Below are 18039 nucleotides of genomic sequence, written 5' to 3'. Positions count from 1 at the left end.
TGGTCAGAGTAAAAACACAAAAAAACTGAAACATATGTCCAACAGAACCTTTTCTTCTGTTCTGCATCATTAATCACAAATCAAAATATAAGCTTTTATAAAAATTCAAAAAACTGAAACAGATGTCCAACAGAACCTTTGCTTCTGTTCTGCATCATTAATCATCCCGTAAGATTCATGTGAAGCCCACTGGATTTAATTACAATAGGTAGTCTGTATTGAGTTTGTTACTATATTCTTATATGTAGTACAGAATACAGTATGCTCAGATAAAGCCACTTGTTTTTTATACAGGGCTACGTAACCCTTTTATAGTTTAAGTAAAACACTTTTGCTTTGCTTCAAACGCCCTGATTTTTGAATGTGCTTGACTGTGCGGACTAAATGTGTGAACTTAGTATGACAGAGCCGTTTTACATCCCAGCAAGGATGCACTTCACATTTGTTCATGGTGTTCATCCTTAAGACACTTAAAATAATAAGGCAAAATTAAGTAAATACATTAATAAACTAATTAATGATATCAGTGCTTTTGGGCGCTTTGCCTGCTGTTTATTTATTGAGTAAACTGCTTCATCCACCTACCCTAGAGAGACGTTGGATTCTGTAGATTAAACACACATGTAAGATACCTTCATATAGCACACATGTGCAGCAACTGCATAATACTGTTTAAGTTCTGAATATCAGAATATCAGTCATACGATCATGTCCTTAATGACCTTGGACTGACTTTGAATGACTGAATACAAATAAAAATAGCTCTAATTCAATTCATGCCAAGGCTCGTTTTCACTATCCTGTTATCTTTAGAGAGGTGATAATGAGAGGCCCAATCTCATGATCCACCGTGTTTCCTGCGTCAAACAACTCCAATAAAGAAGACAGCACCGTCCCTTTTCCAGAGGATATATGTCCACGATGAAAGACAACCTTTGTCTTTGAAAGATGCCAAATAAAAAAGGGTTATGTCAATCAGAAAGCATCCTGGCCCACACAGAAACCCTTTTACCTATGATTTTTCCAGGTCGGTCATGTTTGGACTGCACCATTTAAAGTTAAATCTCCAAGTGACGACAGCATTTAAGGGAATCTATTAATCACCAGTCAGCAAAGGTGATGATGGCTTTTGTGATGATGATTTTTGTGAGTTGTCTGAGGAGCTTGTTAGCTACTGGAAGTGGATGTTTTGCTGCAGTGGACTGAAACACTGACAGCGTATCACTTTTATGTGTTTGCATACCTACGTCCCGGCAATGGCAACCCAAATACAGACACAAGGGCAGAAGGGTCTTTGAATGCCATGAGTAACACATGCAGGCATGCAGGCATATTTAAACACACACACACAAGTAATCCAGCTGGTGTAAATAGAGCCTGACTATAACCACTCTGGGCTTGTCTCAGTTTAGGTAGTGGGTCATAATCACTGTGCTTAAGAGAGGGCATCCTTTGAGATCATGCTCAGCTGTTGAGGAATATCGGTGTCTTGCAAATAGTATTTAATTAATCAAAAAGCACTTCTCCCTCATTTGCTTGTAAGGCCTTTTCGTAAATACTAAAACATGATGATAATACATACTATTTCCGCACGCTGACAATTTGTCTGTTATTGAGAACATATTGTAGTGAGTCTGAAATGAAACTTTTGGACATATTGTCACCAAAGCATGTCACAGACATTTCTTACAGACCTTTTTTTTTACTATAAAAAAGTCTCTAGAAGAATCTGTCATTATGAATTGTTTGATTATTTTTTTTAAACTATTCCACTGTTTTGAGGAAGGCAACCCAAATGTAGGAGAAAAATAATAACAATATTGGAGAAGCAAGAGAAAAATAATCTTTTTTTTGCAAAAAAAAATGTTAACTGTATATTTAATAAACACTGCAAGTCACTACATGTTTTTTTCTTTAATTTCTGCAAAGTTAAAAAAAGGAGTGGAATATTAAGCACAACGTCTGTCCAAAACAAATAAAAATAAGTAAAGAAAAAGCCATATAAAAGAAAGGTGTGCAAATAATTAAACTCAAATTATTTGTTGTATTTTATGTACATTTAATAATCTAAAATGTGCTTGTATTTTCATCTAAATTCTAACTGTTTTCCACTGTTTTGAGGAAGGCAACCCAAATGTAATGTATCTCCTCTGAACTAAAATGCCTGATGCTTTTTCAGAAGATTATACTTAATTATAATTACATTCATTATAACATTTTTCAATGGTCACTTAAGTCAAGAAGTGACCTCTTTAATGATGAAATCACATAGTTTAATCCTGCAAAATTTCAAGCTCATGCAGGAAATTCTGGGCCCATCTCCCCTTCCTTTTTGTGGTCTTGGCCCCATTCCGCCCCTCTTTGTGTTATGGGTGTTTGGCATTAATTATACTCATGGATGATTTAGCCATCCATTCGGCTAAAATAGCAACTGAAACCGAGCCTCCGTGTATTCAGACGTAGCTCTGGCGGGGGGAGGATGGGGAAGGGCGTAGGATGGCAGCGAGACCAAAGAAAGTAAAATAGTGGTCCATGTTTGCCATGTCTGTCTGCTACGTTTCATCAACTCCACCAGGCTCATAATCTCTCCGCGCAGCAAGAGGAAGCCTCATGCGCTCAAACGCATACAAACCCAGGGTCTCACACACACTTTCTCACACACACTGGTGAATAGCGTTGAGAGACAAGTGGACAAGCAGAGTATTCTTCCTTCTATTCAGACCAGCCTGTTAGAGACCGGCTGTTGCCCAGGGCAACAACACTTTGCTGCGGATACGTACTGAATGTAAACATTCTTCATCCCTCGCTATCTCATTGGTCAAGAACAAAACCTGTTTATTGCAAACGACACAGACAGACAGAGAAAGAGAGCAGGGTGTTGTAACAACGTTTTCCGCTGCTCCCTCTGAGAGTTTGCTTCCTCAAAGACTCAATCGAACATCAGTTGTTTGTTTGGCTAGCCACTGCGGCGCCTCACAAAAAAAACTGGCCTCGCACCACCACCCTGACACAAACTAGCTATTTCATGATGAACACACAAAGTGAGAATGACAGAGGGGCCGCGGGCTCTTGACAGAACTGTTAAACCATCAAAATTGCCACTGCTATGAAAGCCAATTTGGTTAACGCTCTTGAATCGGCCTTTTGTATTTGACAGTTAGTGTTTGATGGTGATAAATCTAAGCGGCGAACTGTTGCTCATGTACGACTTCAAGAGAAAAAAAAACGGCTTTAATGAATGAAATTGGACTTGCATGTTTTTTGTTTGTTTTTACTATTTGTAAAAATGATGCAACATGAAATCGAAAATACACTTTTTTGAATTTCTAATTGCAGCTTCCTCAAAGTCAAGATGGTAAATGCAGAAACTTGTTCAAAAGCCTAAAAATACTGAGTTAAAATCATATTAAAAGAAAACAAAAAACTATTTGTGTACTTGAAATAGATTAAGATAAAAAAAGGAAACAAATAAAACATTTAAAAAGCAGTTTTAGCTTTCAGAGTGTTGTTCATGTGCATTTCTCCCTAAAACCAAAAATAATAAATTAATGTATGTATATATTCTTGCATTTTTAACTCGTTTACTTTTCTTTTCTTGCTTACCTTGGTAGGCTTTGCTGTTTCCAGCAATCAGGTACTTGAGTTCAAAGCTGTACGACCGCATCTTCTGCTGCGTCTCGCTGCGAACAGCAGCCATGTAGTTGTCCTCCATCTTACTGGTACAGCAGCTGGGCCCAGGATGTCCACACACTCGGAGAGACTCGCCTGACAAACAAGACATATTTGATTACCAACTTAATCACCACAGGGGAAGTTTTTCAATGAATCGCTCAGTGGCCGCCTGTAAGCTGCTATTCTAACTCTGTCCAAAGCTCACTCTTGTGAGTCTCTTCCTCACCTCTGCCATGATGTCAACTGTAGCTGTTTGAGCTAGTTTCATCAACAAACTGTCATTAAAGTGATAAAACGAGTCCAAGTATATGTTGGTGGCTTTTGCCAACACTAGGGATGGAAGATCATGAGAGCAAGGTAGTAAATATTCCCTCAAATAAAATCCCAAACTGACAAATTAATTGGGGAAGCAATCCTTTGTTAAGAGGACTCATTCTCGTTAGTTGGTGAGCTAACTCAAGAATCTGTGAGCCTTCATGGCCTCACAAAACTAAGATACAATGAGCCTTTTGGGCGCTGACAGCAAGACATGAGCAGTGGGCAACATTTCACACTCGCACCAACGTCTGTAGAGCAGTCTGATGTTGACAGACTCCCGTGAGCCTGGCTGCCGAGCAGCTGACTGGGATCAAGGGGAAGAGAGAAATGAGAGGAATGGATTTGCAGCTATGTGGCTCACATGAACACCAGACCTGTGGCACCTTGGCCTATTCTTATTATCACAATGGACAGCTTTACTGACATAGCTGTTCTTGGAAATGCTATGCTGCATTTCACATTCACATTTCAGACTGCAGGTTAGATTGAAAATGCACGTTTGAAGAAATTATATTAAAAAAATGTTTTATCAATACTAGTAAAATTATAATTAAATGATGATCCATTTTCATTGACAGAAAAGCCAGCCATCTATGTAGAAAATGTACGTAAAAGTTGTATCTTCCTCAGTCTTCTTCCTTGATAGAGGGTTTGATCCTTGATGACAATAAGAAACTACAAGAAGAATCCTTGTTGGCTTGAACTGGCAGAAACCCTTTTCGACACTGGTAAACTTAATATGGGAGTATATTTTAAACAATGACAAACATGACAAACTGCCAGTTTATGCAGTAATAACAGTTACATTTTGCAACTATTACAGTGCTTTAGCTGGTTACTTTGGCTACAGCAAATACAAAACCTGAGAAGTAATATAGTTACTGTTATTTGCTACATAAATTAATGAGGTAAGGAGTTTAAATATTTCAGTGTTGAATTAAAAGCCAATTCCTTTATCATCCATTCCACAAACTTTTAAGTCCCACAGGACAGACAAAACTCAAATCATGATGAGCCAAAGAGATTGATTAAACCGCTCTGGAATTAATCTCCCTGGCTATTTTAGGTGCAGTTTTTAGCAGAAATAGCCTTTCTCCCCCTTGTCTCATTAAATATCTATCTATGCAGCACAGAGATAATCCCTTCTTGGAATTTAGCCCCACATTTACAAAGCAAGTGGTCTAAGACATGCAAATGCGACAAGTCCAAACGAGGCTTTTCTTTTCTTCTTTTTTCTTAGCTGGATAAATTGAAAGCTGAATATTGCATCCTTGAACAGCAGTGTGGAGATAAAAACTGCAAATGAGTAGCATAAACTGTAGAACGTACTTGATAAGCTCATGTAAAAGGAGAAAAATAATAACAATATTGAAGAAGCAAGAGAAAAATAATCTTTTTTTTGCAAAAAAAAATGTTAACTGTATATTTAATAAACACTGCAAGTCACTACATGTTTTTTTCTTTAATTTCTGCAAAGTTAAAAAAAGGAGTGGAATATTAAGCACAACGTCTGTCCAAAACAAATAAAAATAAGTAAAGTAATAGCCATATAAAAGAAAGGTATGCAAATAATTAAACTCAAATTATTTTTTGTATTGTATGTACATTTAATAATCTAAAATGTGCTTGTATTTTCATCTCAATTCTAATATTATATTATTTAACAGATACTGACCTGTTCTTGGTCTTTCTGGCACCAGCTCCACTGGGCCTATTTGACGCATCATGTAAGCTGTCTTCACCTCATGGCAGCTGTCTGCGTTGGCTGATCTGGGGCCAGCCTCCGGCAGAGCAACGAAACACAGCAAAATTACCCAAAACAAGTCCACGTTTTGTAAAGTTGCGCGGAGCATCGCGTCATGTCAGTTGGACGGTAGAGACTGGGACGGGTAATAGGAATTCCTGAAAGTCCCACTGTGCAGTATCACTGAAAACTTCATCTGCAGCCACAAGCCTGTCTGGAGAACCACAGTCAGGCTGAAGGCTGATTTATGGTTCCGCGTTACACCAACGCAGAACCTACGGCGTAAGGTACGCGTCGACGCACACCGTACCTTTGCGCGTAGCCGCGTAACCTACGCCGTAGCCCTGCGTCAATTTAACGCGGAACCATAATTTAGGCTTGAGCGCCCTCCTCTCACCCACACTCCCGCCCTCGCTCATCTCAATTAGGCTGTTTAATTGGGGATATGCAATTAACATGCTTTTCGTTCCGCAATTTCTTCCATTAAAAAGTAAAATATGAAAATGAATATGGAAACGAAACAGGTGAAAATAATTGGATACACAATGTAAGCAGTACTCGAGTTGTAAAAAAAAATCAGGGGGGATGGTGGATTTCATCATATGGGGACAGATAATTTGTGCTGATTACAAATAATATAATATATTACAAATAATAGCACCGACCAAAACACCTGCAGAAATACTGCAGGAATGACAGCAGCAGTTAAATGCAGCCTTTTGTAAGCTTTAAATACCCACTGGGCTTACATCAAATACATCAAAACACAACAATAAAAAAACAGTTTTCTGAACTTATCAATATGACTCTGTCCTTCACAGGATAAGTAAAATGGATCACTGCAAAAACTTAAAATCTTAACAAGAATATTTGTCTTATTTCTAGTTAAAATGTCTCATTTTAATAAAATAAATCTCATTACACTTAAAACAAGACTCATGACTGGAAAAAACAACAATTTTCACCTGTTTTAAGTAGATTTTCACTTGAAATAAGTAGAAAGATCTGCCAGTGGAACAAGATTTTTTTGCTTGTAATAAGAAGATAAATCTTGTCCCACTGGCAGATTTTCCTACTAATTTGAAGTGAAAATTTACTTGAAACAGGTGAAAATTTTCAAATAAGTTTTTTTTCTGCTGTTATTTTCTGGTGATGACTCTAAATGTTGAAATAGCAGTAAAACCACATTCATTGATGAAATGACATAAGGGATGGAAAAGAGGGATGGCAGTTTTACAGGGGGGATGATTTTGACTGTTTTTATTTCAGGGGGGATGCCATCCCCCCTCATCCCCCCTCAACTCCAGTACTGAATGTAAGCAACCTCATATCAGGTTACACACTGTGATGAACTCGCATAGTGCGTAACAGATATTTTTTTCAAGTTGGATTCACCAAAACTTGACAACTCGGAGGCTTATCAGTCTAAACCAGGGCACTTGTGAATAATTTGAGGGAAACTATTTTTATTATCTTCACAAAGGTATATGTATACGTGCATGATCGAGGCTCGAACCCTCGGCGTTTGCATTGACGAAGCTCACATGATGCGTTCAGGCACCATTATTTTGTAATTAACATCGTTAAAATACTGATTAGCAAAGAAGTTATAATTTAATATAGTCATATTTGCGTACAGAGTCCAAACCGCGTACTTATTACGTAGTAAATAACGTTTTCTGACTTTTTTGAAATTAAAAGAAAAAAAAAATTCGAGCCAGCCAGGAGTCGAACCTAGAATCTTCTGATCCGTAGTCAGACGCGTTATCCATTGCGCCACTGGCCCGTACGGATCTATTTTTTTCGAGGTCTCTAAAAAAATTAAAACGAAAAAATGTTATAAACTTCTTCACATAGTTTTTATTTTGTGTCATTCGACTGAATTCACCACACAGAAAAATAGTAAACTCACTATTGACAAAGGGCGAAACGTTGTCGTTTTCTCCACGACTTCGTTTTGCACCGGCCATTCTTGACAAACTGAGTCGGTCCGCGCTGAATGTGCATGTAAATTGGAAAAAAGAAGAACGTATGATAAAGTCAGGAAACATTGTGCAGTATGAGTCAGCACGGACATGCTTTAAAAAAGAAAACTTAGTGGACATTTCCAGTCACTTTAGACGAAGTGCGTCAGAAGAAAATGTGTTAAAGTTTAACAAGGGCTCCACCTGCTGGGCATTCCGGGGATAGGAGTTTAGTTTAGTTTAGTTTATATGCACACAAAAATATACAAACGTTTTAAAAGTACAGACGAACAGTATGTAGAAAAAAAAGGAAATAAAAAAAGAAATACAATCTTCATATAAACATATGTTCGAAAAAAAGGAGTAGGAAGAAGTGTACACTTTTTCCTAGTTCCTACCCCTTTATAACACTATGGATTTACATTATTGCTATTACAGTATTATATCTACACAATATCCATATAAATATAATCTATATAAATACTCTGTAAACATGCATATTATTACATAATTATCCATATAAGTATATAGACAATATAAATATTACATAAATGTTATATCAATATCTAGAAAATACAACTATTATATACATCTATATAAATATACACTATATAAAACCTAGGACAACTAAGGAAAATAAGTTAAATTACTAGAAAAAAAAAGGAGGAATCTAATGAGGGTGTGCAGAGAAGTACTTAAATTGAATGGTTAAGCTTTGCTAAGTTGGGCTAGCAAAAATGTTGTGATTTGTTTTTTGAAATGATTTGTACTTGAGCATTCTCTAATATGGTGTGGTAAGGTGTTCCAATAAAGAGGACCTCTGAACCTAATTGAAAATTGGGAAAAAGCAGACCTGAAAAGGGTGGGATGGAGATTGTTTGCAGACCTAGTATTGAAGTGATGAATTTGGGAATTGAATTGAAATAAAGAATGAAAACAGTCAACAGTCATTTTTCATAGCCTCTGATTGTCTTATGCTTGCCATAATTATCTGGACTTAAAGTAGCCTAAAAGTGTCCTCTGTCGGGGCCAGAAATATACCATAATCTTTATTGCAAGCAATATAACATTACACAAAGGTAAAACGTTGTAATTTAACTTTTATTTCTAGTTCAATTCATACCTGATTGGTCAAATCCATGTTTGTTAGGGGTGATATGATCGCTGATTGGTGTTTGAACTCATATCCTGGTTGCATACGAGAACTTGGTTGGCTCTCACAACCACGAAAAACATTAACGTCGATTTAAAGGTTCTCAATTTGTTGCGGGTGAAGATTAATTTTCATGGAAAATGAAATTAAAATGAATAAATTAAAAATAAAACAATAGAAGGACACTTCTGCTCATGTAATGAGTTAGCCAGTATAACTCAAGGACCTAATCCATCTCCGGGAGTATTGTATCTTTTTATTGTTTGTTTTGTCTTTCTTTTCCTGAAAAGAAATACATCATATATCTTCGGTTTGGTCTACCATTCTGGTAATGATCCAGGTATCTGTACTCCTCCATCACCTCCACCTTTTAATTCAATTCAATTCAATTGTATTCATATAGCATCTATTACAACAGAAGTTATCTCTAGGCGCTTTCCAGAGATCCAGAACATGACCCCGACCAATTACTACATAAACAGAACATAAACAATGGCAGGTAAAAACTCCCCTAGTGGGAGAAAAACCTGAAGCCAAACAATGGCAAGGGAAAACCTTCCTATAGGAGGGTAGAAACTGTGAGCAGGACCTGGATTATAAGGAGGGACCTCCAGAGGTCAGCTGGTCAGAGCAAGAGAAGAGAAATCAGACTGAGAGAATGAACAACAGAGAAAGGAGAGACACAGACACAATGGCTAACTGGTGCACTACAGGGATGACTAGATGTAGACAGCAGACACTGAGGTGGTCAAGGGGAGGGACTGCAGGTCAGGATGTCAGTAGGTATCCAACAGAGACATCTATACAGACAGGTGGAAGCAAGCAGTGATCAGAGGGTGGAACTGCAGGGCAGCATGCAGCTCCTGAAGCTCTGGCTTGCAAACATGCATAGAAGAGAAAGGAGGGGGCAGGCCAGCACAACAAACTACAGGAACAATGGAAAATAATTATAGTAATGAGATACTCTAATTAATAACTGAGAAAGGAAAGAGAAAGAGGGGTGATGGGCACCGCTTAGCAGATTATGTTGGAGTCCCCCTGCAGCGTAGGAAAAGCTATGTTTGAGACGAACTGTTATTGTCTTGTCCTATGGCTGCAGCTATGACTACTGGCTCTAACACACTAAAGTTTACACAAACTATAGGCAGAAACGTCTTAAGTTTTAAAGGTTTTAGCTGGCTGGCTGGCTGGCTGGCTGGCTGGCTGGCTGGCTGGCTGGCTGGCTGGCTGGCTGGCTGGATGGCTGGATGGATGGATGGATGGATGGATGGATGGATGGATGGATGGATGGATGGATGGATGGATGATGGATGGATGGATGGATGGATGTATGGATAGATTTATTCATCCCTCATGGGGGAATTTCAGTTTCAGCATAGCTTCTCTTACAATAAAAGTTGTCTCTAGGCGATTTCAAGAAACCCAGAACAATTATTGCAATTAAAGCAATTATTAAATTTGTTGTTAATCAGAATCAGAAGACAAATGAAGACAATAAATGTGTATATAAACTGAAAATTTAGTGTGCTTTGTGTTTTCATTATAGGAATTACAAACATAGGAATGTCCACAGCATTTCAGTGTCAACAAAGGTCGGCCTATCAGGCTATGAGCACATAATTGTAGTTTGTAAGGGGTTGACAGGTAGTTATTTTTTCTCGTAAATCTGTCTTAAAATGTAACATACTGGTCCTCGGTTGGGCTGGTGGGACAGCGGGTGGCAGAAAATTTCCCGTATTTTTAAATCCGAAACTTGACAGGCACCCGCATGGCCCCAGAAACAGGACGAAAAACCCAAAATGCAGCTTCAAGTCAGCACACCGGCTGCAAAAGTGAGCGGATGAAAAAGGGGGACGTGAGCTGGAAAATAATATCCAACATTGAATGTGCATGCAAAACGCTGAAGTGGTGTTACCACATAAAGAGTCCGGAAAGGAGATTTGAGGATCTTAATTTGACTTTTATTAGTAACGTTGAGTTTTAACAATTTAAAAAAATCCAAATCGCAATTGCAAAACCTATGAGACTGTAAAACCAGAGAGCGAAAAATAACATTGTTTCAAATGTCAAACGTTTTATACATAATTTCAGAAGGTAAATAAGGTGTAAGTCACTTTGGATAAAAGCGTCTGGTACAGTATTATTATTATTAGTAGTAGTATTGTCATTATTATTATTATTAGTAGTAGTAGTAGTAGTAGTAATATTAGTATTATTATTATTATTATTAGTAGTAGTAGTAGTAGTAATATTATTATTATTAATATTATTATTATTATTATTATTATTATTAGTAGTAGTAGTAGTAGCAGCAGCAGTATTACTATTATTATTATTATTAGTAGTAGTAGTAGTAGTAATATTATTATTATTATTATTATTAGTAGTAGTAGTAGTAGTAGTAGTAGTAGCAGTATTATTATTATTATTATTATTATTATTATTATTAGTAGTAGTAGTAGTAGTAGTAGCAGCAGTATTACTATTATTATTATTATTATTAGTAGTAGTAGTAGTAGTATTATTATTATTGTTATTATTATTATTATTATTATTAGTAGTAGTAGTAGTAGTAGTAGTAGTAGTAGTAGCAGTATTATTATTATTATTATTTATTATTCATATTAGTAGTAGTAGTAGTAGTAGTAGTAGTAGTAATATTATTATTAGTAGTAGTATTATTATTATTATTACTAGTAGTAGTAGTAGTAGTAGTAGTAGTAATATTAGTAGTAGTATTATTATTAATATTAGTAGTAGTATTATTATTATTATTATTATTATTATTATTATTATTATTATTATTATTATTATTATTCATAGTAGTAGTATAAGTAGTAGTAGAAGTAGTAGTAGTAGTAGTAGTAATAATTATACATTTTTCTTCTAAATACATTTACCTTAAAAGAATGCATTATTGTTGTATTTTCTTTGTAACAATAAGTTAAAATAACATAAACAAATAAAAAGGGCTGCGGTCCCTTTAAGAGCAATCTCCCGCGTTCCAGCCACAGCGGAAGTGAGCGGAAGAAAGCGCTGTTTTTGGCGCTATTTAAGCGCGCCAACGAGACTGTTCAAGAGGTCTGTCTGTGCGGCGCTAACTGCAGAGCAGCTCATCCAGTCCGCGTCTTTCCCGTGATTTCTTGTCAAAATGCCTGAGGAGACATCCGCTGCATCGGGCTCTGCGAGGTAAGAGTCACTTATAATTTGTCTCTCTGGGGGAAAAACGCAGCTAACCGGGGTTTAGCTTAGCACCACGGTTATCGTCCGAGACTCTGCATTAAAGCGGCCAATTACACCAAATAGTGATAACTCGCACGTATAGACGGTGTAGCACTGTATAAACTGTCTGGGGTGTTGACGGTGTGGACTGATGCCAGCAGGATCTGTTATTACCACCACTGACCCCCTGGGAAGCTAACTGGCTAACATGCCCTAGAATGCTAACAACAGTCTTTCGCTACTTGTATAAACTCGAACTTCAAATTCACGGCTTGGGTTAAACTTGCTATAATCTGTATGTTTTTGCAGTGCGGAGGAGAAGCCGTGCTCGTCAGCAGCAGCTGCTGCAGAACCAAACAGGTGAGTGTCCATAACTTTTCTGCTTTCGTCAATGAATCCGAGCATCCACCAGTAACCTATTTATTTATGTCATATACTTGTTTCTCTTACAGCTCCGGGGATGTTATGGAGGAGGCAAAGAAACTGATCGGGACGGGGAAAAGGCACCTTGTGATGGGAGATGTGGTTTCTGCTGTCACTGTTTTCCAGGACGCCTGTGGCATGCTGTGAGTTCTGGGGGAATAAAAAAGAGAAAAGTGCCTAAAACAGTTCAACAGACAACCAGAGCTGGAATATTGGTCCCCTTTTGAAGCACAAGTGACACTAAATGGTTAAATTTGCTGCTGCTGCTTGCATTTTTAAAGATTTGTAAGGCAAGGCAAATGTATTTATATAGCACAATTCAACACAAGGTAATTCAAAGTGATTTACATTGTCATTAAAAGCAGCAAGACATAATTAGATGGTAAATAACAAATAAGATTGAAAAAATTAAGAATTAGATAAGTAAAATAATAAAAAGCACAAGCTCTTAAAAATAAGGGCAGTAGAGTACAGCAGGTAAGTATTTAATTTAAGAGTACACTTCAGTAAACAGTAATGTTTTTAACCCTGATTTAAAGGAGCTGACAGTTGGAGCAGACCTCAGGTCTACAGGAAGTTTGTTCCATCGGTGAGGAGCAGAATAACTGAACGCTGCCTCACCTTGCTTGGTTCCGGTTCTTGGGACACACAACAAACCAGATCCAGATGACTGGTACATTTTCGTCTACAAGGCCATACTTGGTCTGATTCCAATATATTTACAGTCATACATTGACCGTAAAGAATCAGGAGGCTACCATCTACGCTCCCAGGAGCGTCTACTACTATCTGTCCCTAGAGTGCATACTGAGCTGGGAAAGAAGGCCTTCAGGTATGCTGCGCCTTCCTCCTGGAACCAGCTGCAAAACACCTTGAATGTCAGAGAGCTGGTCTCACTTAATGCTTTTAAATCGCTCCTGAAAGATCTTGAAATGTCCAATTCTGCCTGCAAATGCTATGAGTAATGTCTACAGTGTTTTGTGTTTTGTTATGTGTCGTGTCATATGTCATGTTACTGTGTTGCTGCCTGTCTTGGCCAGGACCCTCTTGTAAAAGAGATTTTTAATCTCAACGAGTTTTTGTTTCCTGGTGAAATAAAGGTTAAATAAAAATAAAAAAAAAAAAATGAACCTCAGGGGTCTGGGAGCTTCATAGGAACTAACAGATCAACCATGTATTTTGGTCCAGGACCATTCAGGTCTTTGTAGACCAGCAGTGAGATTTTAAACTATCCTTTGACTCACTGGAAGCCATTGTAGTGATTTCATGACCGGTGTAATGTGGTCCAGTTTCCTGGTGTTTGTAAGGACTCTGGCGGCAGTGTTCTGGATCAGCTGCAAATGCCTGATTGATTTCTTGTTCAGGCCTGTAAAGATGCCATTGCAATAATCCAACCTACTGAAAATGAATGCATGAATGAGTTTTTCCATGTCTTGTTTAGACAGAATCCCCTTAATTCTAGCAATGTTCTGTAGGCCACTTCTACTTTGTATCCTATTATGTGGTTTATTTTTGCATTTTCTAATTTTCACCTTTGTTTCTGTTCAATATTAAAGGGCTGCGAAGTATGGAGACACTGCATACGAGTGTGGGGAGGCTGCCTTTCTTTGTGGGAAGTCTCTACTAGAGCTTGCAAGGTTTGTCATGTTTTTTTGTTTGTTTTACAATACAGGTAACTGAAAATGCATTGAGAAAATCCTCATGCAGATGAAGGAATGTAGTTTCTTCACTGCCCAAACACTTGCAAAGTTAACACATTTTTAAGTTCAACTGCAAACCTGAAAGTGGATGGCTGTATTAATGTTTGCCTTTAAAAGGTAAAAACCTTCAAATCCTTGGCAGACTGGTCTGTAATGCAAGTTTGAAGGTCAATGTTAACCTAAAAAAAAGTCACTACAACCTGGAAAAGTTGGTTTTCAAATGCCGCCCAATTGATCGGGTTTTATCTATAAGGAAGTATGCTGAAAACTAATGTTGCATCTTTCCGTAATATATGGACCTGACCTGTATCTGTCCTCGTTTTTATAGGATGGAAAACGGTGTCCTTGGTAATGCCCTGGAGGGAGTCCCAGAAGAATCAGAAGAGGACCAGCCCAGCAACCCAAATATTGAGAGTGCAGACAACCTTGATGGTGGGTATATGAAATGTTTGCCCAATTAACACATAATTCTGTTCAAGATGCAGATTTCTAACAGTTATCAACTGACTAAACTGGGGAATTCTGTGTTTTTTGTTTTTACTTTCTTGTGGCTGTAATCGCTCATTTATGCGTATTTAAATTATAAACGGTTTGCCGCTCTGGTGCAGAGAAAACTAGAGACGAGCTACGAAGGCAGGTGGTCGATGCAATGGCAGAGGAGAAAAAGGCTGAAACAGAGAAGCCGGAATCTAAAGATGAGATGAGTGGCGCAGAGGTGAAAGAAGAGAATGACGCAAAGGTCCCAGTCAAGCGTGCGGATGGTTCAGAGGAACCCTCTAATTTTCCTGGAAATGAGAAAGAGGGTTCAGTCCAGGAAGCCAAGATGAACAAAACTGAGGACCCAGATGTTCCTGTGCAAGCTGAGGCTGGAGGATCTCCAGGAAAAGAAGCAGTGGTGGAAGAGACAGAAGAGCAAAATGATGAAGAATCCAGCCCAGAGGCTGAACAAGACTCTGAGGGTAGAAGAGTTTTGGTTACAAAACACTACTGGTGTGTCTGGGCTTAGGAAAGTTTTGGTTAGACATCTGTTTCACAAGGTGAAGGGAGAAACTGGATTAAATGTATCTTGCACTTCTGGAACATTTTAGAGCGCTTTCATCAGGTTCCGCGTTCTTAGTATGTGTACTGTTTCAGGTGATGACGATTCTGATGATGATGACGAGGATGATGGGGATGGAAATGGCCAAGAGAAGGTAAGTCCCCATGTGAAGGTTTGCAGTGACTCAATCTCAGCATTTGACAACTTCTTTACCTTTCAGGAAGAGGATGATGTTGGGAATTTACAGTTGGCATGGGAAATGCTAGAAGTTGCCAAAGTCATCTATAAGAAGTAAGCATAGATAGGTATGTGTGAGAGAGAGGCTGGCCTTGTGTTATGGTTGTTAAATTTCTCCATCCCTACAGAAAAGAAGGTAAAGAAGACCAGCTGATGGCAGCCCAGGCATATCTGAAACTTGGAGAAGTCAGTGTTGAATCGGGTAAGTGACACAAAGCTCAGTCCCAAGTAAACTTTTAAATATAACTTAATCTCAACATTTTCACTTATTTTAAATTTCTCTTGCTTTTTAATCCTCAGGCAACTATCCACAGGCACTAGAAGACTTTCAGGAGTGTCTTGCCCTGCAGCTGAAGCACTTGCCTCCCCACAGCCGCCTGCTTGCTGAGACCCACTACCACGTTGCTACAACACTCGGCTACATGGACCAGTACAGCCAGGCCATACAGCACTTTAACAGATCGATAGAGGTGATCGAGGCCCGCCTAGGTAAGACTTTTTGGTGACTCCAGAGTTTCATTTTGTGAAAACGTATTATAAAACTTTTCAGTTGCAGCAGTTGGTGTGTGATTTTTTTTTTTTTTTTTTTTTTTTTGTTTTTCCTCATTACTCATGGTTGCCATCCAAGCAAGTGTAATTACCACATTCTATTATCTTGGCCACTTTGTGTAGCCAAACTACAGGAGGCTATAGAAGCGGCTGAAGGGGGTGATGGTGCAAAAGAGGAGAAAAATGAGGTTGAAGAGCTGAAGCTGCTCCTGCCTGACATCAAGGAAAAGGTGGAAGATGCAAAGGAGAGCCAGAAAATGGCCAATACTGCCTCGCAGGTTATCCAGCAGACACTAGTAAGTACATGACGGGATCATCATGGGTCTCCGAACATGGGAATGTAAAGCCGTGTTAACATCTATCAGAAGCTGTATAAGAAAGATTAATACAATTTCACTTCTGGGTAACCAACTCGTCTCTTGAAGGGTGGTGCCTCAACTTCATCATCAACATTCCTCCATGAAAATGGTGGTCCATCATCGGCTGCATTTGCCACAGCCAGCCAGGTAATGACTATGCTCACGCTATTGACTGTACATACAAAACAAATCTTGAGTAATCTAACGCAACATTCCTCTTTCAGAGCCCAGCTAAAGCATCTGAGAGCTCATCTTCAAAAGCGGTGTCTAACATTTCTCACCTGGTCAGGAAAAAGGTGAGACCCCCAAAATGGATGTCATTTTCTATTAATTGTAGTTTTTCTGCATTTTCTCAAATACTTTTTTAAACTACAATGGACAACATTGACTGGGCCATGTGTATTACTGGTCTCTGTAATGTTTGCTTCTCTGGTTCTAGGAATCTTGGCTTTTGCGTATTAGGTGATTTGTCAGTTTGTACTAGATTTGATTACAGGCTGACTTGTGCGCATGATTTGTGACATTAATATAACTGGCTCTGGCTGTTTCATTTAGAAAAATACACTTTTTTTTTTCTCTCCCTTCCCTTTTTTAAATACAAATTGAAATGTTTGCAGACGCATTCAGTCTCCTATTCTCCCCATGCCCTGGTTTTGTTTCCACACAGAGGAAACCAGACGAGGAGAGCCCAGTAAAGGACACAGATGCTAAACAAGCAAAACAGGAAACCACAGTTAATGGCAGCGGTGACTCTAGTGCCAGCAAAGGAGTTCAGGAGGGAAATTCACAGGAGGCGAGTGATAGGCCTGTTTCTGATTTTTATTTGAATCCTGCAATTGTGTTGTGATTCTGCTAATCTAGATGGACTGACTGCCCACCCAGTGCTTCATGTTAAGTTTCAGTCCTACAACAATCTTTAATGATGCACCATGGAACAGAATCCTTGTCTGTGAAGGTCTCGTCACAATCAGTTTTTCAGATTTTAATTTAAGGTGTGACCTGAACTGCTCATTTAGGCCGGCTACATAACTTCAAGACGGTGCTATACTCGGTGTGCTGAATTTTGCTCTATTGCAGTGTGCGTCAGTGGCTGGAGCAGACTGTTTTCCTGGAGAATCATGCTTGAATACGTTCGTTTTCAGACGAAACACGGAAATGTTTCTTGTGACTTAACAGCCAAGGAGGAATAACCTGCATTCAGCAGAATTCTTCTCCTGAAATTTAAACCTTTTCCTGGATCGTGGGTGTTCATTGAATACTTATATTTATTTTATTTCTCCCTGCAGCCTGCCAGCCAGTCGGCCTCTGTCGAGTCATCAGCGTGATCGTCTTGAACTTCTTCCTGAGCTCTGAAACCAGCAGTTTACCTGTCCAGACCTCCACAATTTTCTTTATGTAAATAACTTCTCCACATTTGTCAAGTTTTGTATACTTGTAGTAAAAATAAAAAATTTTGCAGGTGTATGCTTGTTTCAGTCTTGTGTTTTTTTTTTTTTGTTTTTTTTTGTCAGTTCTCATTTTATGGTAAATGCCTCGTTTGGGTGAAAGCAGAAACTTCAACTGCGGCCACGCAGTTTTCAGGGAATGGCAGACAGCATTATGGCAACCTCCAGTGGCCACTACAGAGCTTTGACATGGTGGCTGTTTTAAATTTATTTT

The 18039-nt window shown here is 38.5% G+C and overlaps 2 protein-coding genes and 1 non-coding gene across 4 annotated transcripts in view; 1 reads left to right on the top strand and 2 right to left on the bottom strand.

The window, feature by feature from the left end:
- LOC133457862 (glypican-5-like) overlaps positions 1-5908 on the bottom strand; it is a 75219-nt gene extending 69311 nt beyond the window's left edge. The window contains exons 1-2 of the mRNA XM_061737230.1: positions 5666-5908; positions 3604-3765 (exon numbers count right to left, since the gene is read on the bottom strand). Coding sequence (XP_061593214.1) covers positions 3604-3765; positions 5666-5843 — 340 coding nt within the window. The 5' untranslated portion in view covers positions 5844-5908. The remainder of the gene's footprint in view (positions 1-3603; positions 3766-5665) is intronic.
- Positions 5909-7447: 1539 nt separating this feature from the next.
- trnar-acg (transfer RNA arginine (anticodon ACG)) lies at positions 7448-7520 on the bottom strand. The gene has a single exon. It is a non-coding gene; the product is annotated as a tRNA-Arg (tRNA).
- Positions 7521-11879: 4359 nt separating this feature from the next.
- Positions 11880-17836, top strand: nasp (nuclear autoantigenic sperm protein (histone-binding)). Of its 2 annotated transcripts, XM_061737228.1 has the most exons (14): positions 11881-12040; positions 12383-12433; positions 12526-12639; positions 14053-14133; positions 14525-14628; positions 15331-15389; positions 15456-15526; positions 15601-15674; positions 15773-15961; positions 16145-16317; positions 16447-16527; positions 16605-16676; positions 17048-17173; positions 17667-17836. In XM_061737228.1, the coding sequence occupies exons 1-14, from the start codon at positions 12003-12005 to the stop codon at positions 17703-17705; spliced, it is 1272 nt and encodes a 423-aa protein (XP_061593212.1). In that variant the 5' UTR covers positions 11881-12002; the 3' UTR covers positions 17706-17836. The 2 variants fall into 2 exon arrangements, with proteins under 2 accessions (XP_061593213.1, XP_061593212.1); XM_061737229.1 differs by lacking the exon at positions 17048-17173 and having other exon boundaries at positions 11880-12040.
- The last annotated feature ends 203 nt before the right edge of the window (positions 17837-18039 follow it).

This window comes from Cololabis saira, chromosome 13 (genome assembly GCF_033807715.1).
Source record: "Cololabis saira isolate AMF1-May2022 chromosome 13, fColSai1.1, whole genome shotgun sequence".
NCBI classification, from domain to species: domain Eukaryota; kingdom Metazoa; phylum Chordata; class Actinopteri; order Beloniformes; family Belonidae; genus Cololabis; species Cololabis saira.
Note: the sequence above shows the minus strand (reverse complement) of the source record. Positions and strands in the feature narration are given on the sequence as shown.

Excerpts from the sequence above, each read along its gene's own strand:
- nasp (XM_061737228.1), top strand. The coding sequence starts at position 12,003 with ATGCCTGAGGAGACATCCGCTGCATCGGGCTCTGCGAG. Across the intron at positions 12,434-12,525 it reads GCTGCTGCAGAACCAAACAG|CTCCGGGGATGTTATGGAGG; the intron begins GTGAGTGTCCAT and ends TTTCTCTTACAG. Across the intron at positions 15,675-15,772 it reads AGAAGTCAGTGTTGAATCGG|GCAACTATCCACAGGCACTA; the intron begins GTAAGTGACACA and ends TTTAATCCTCAG.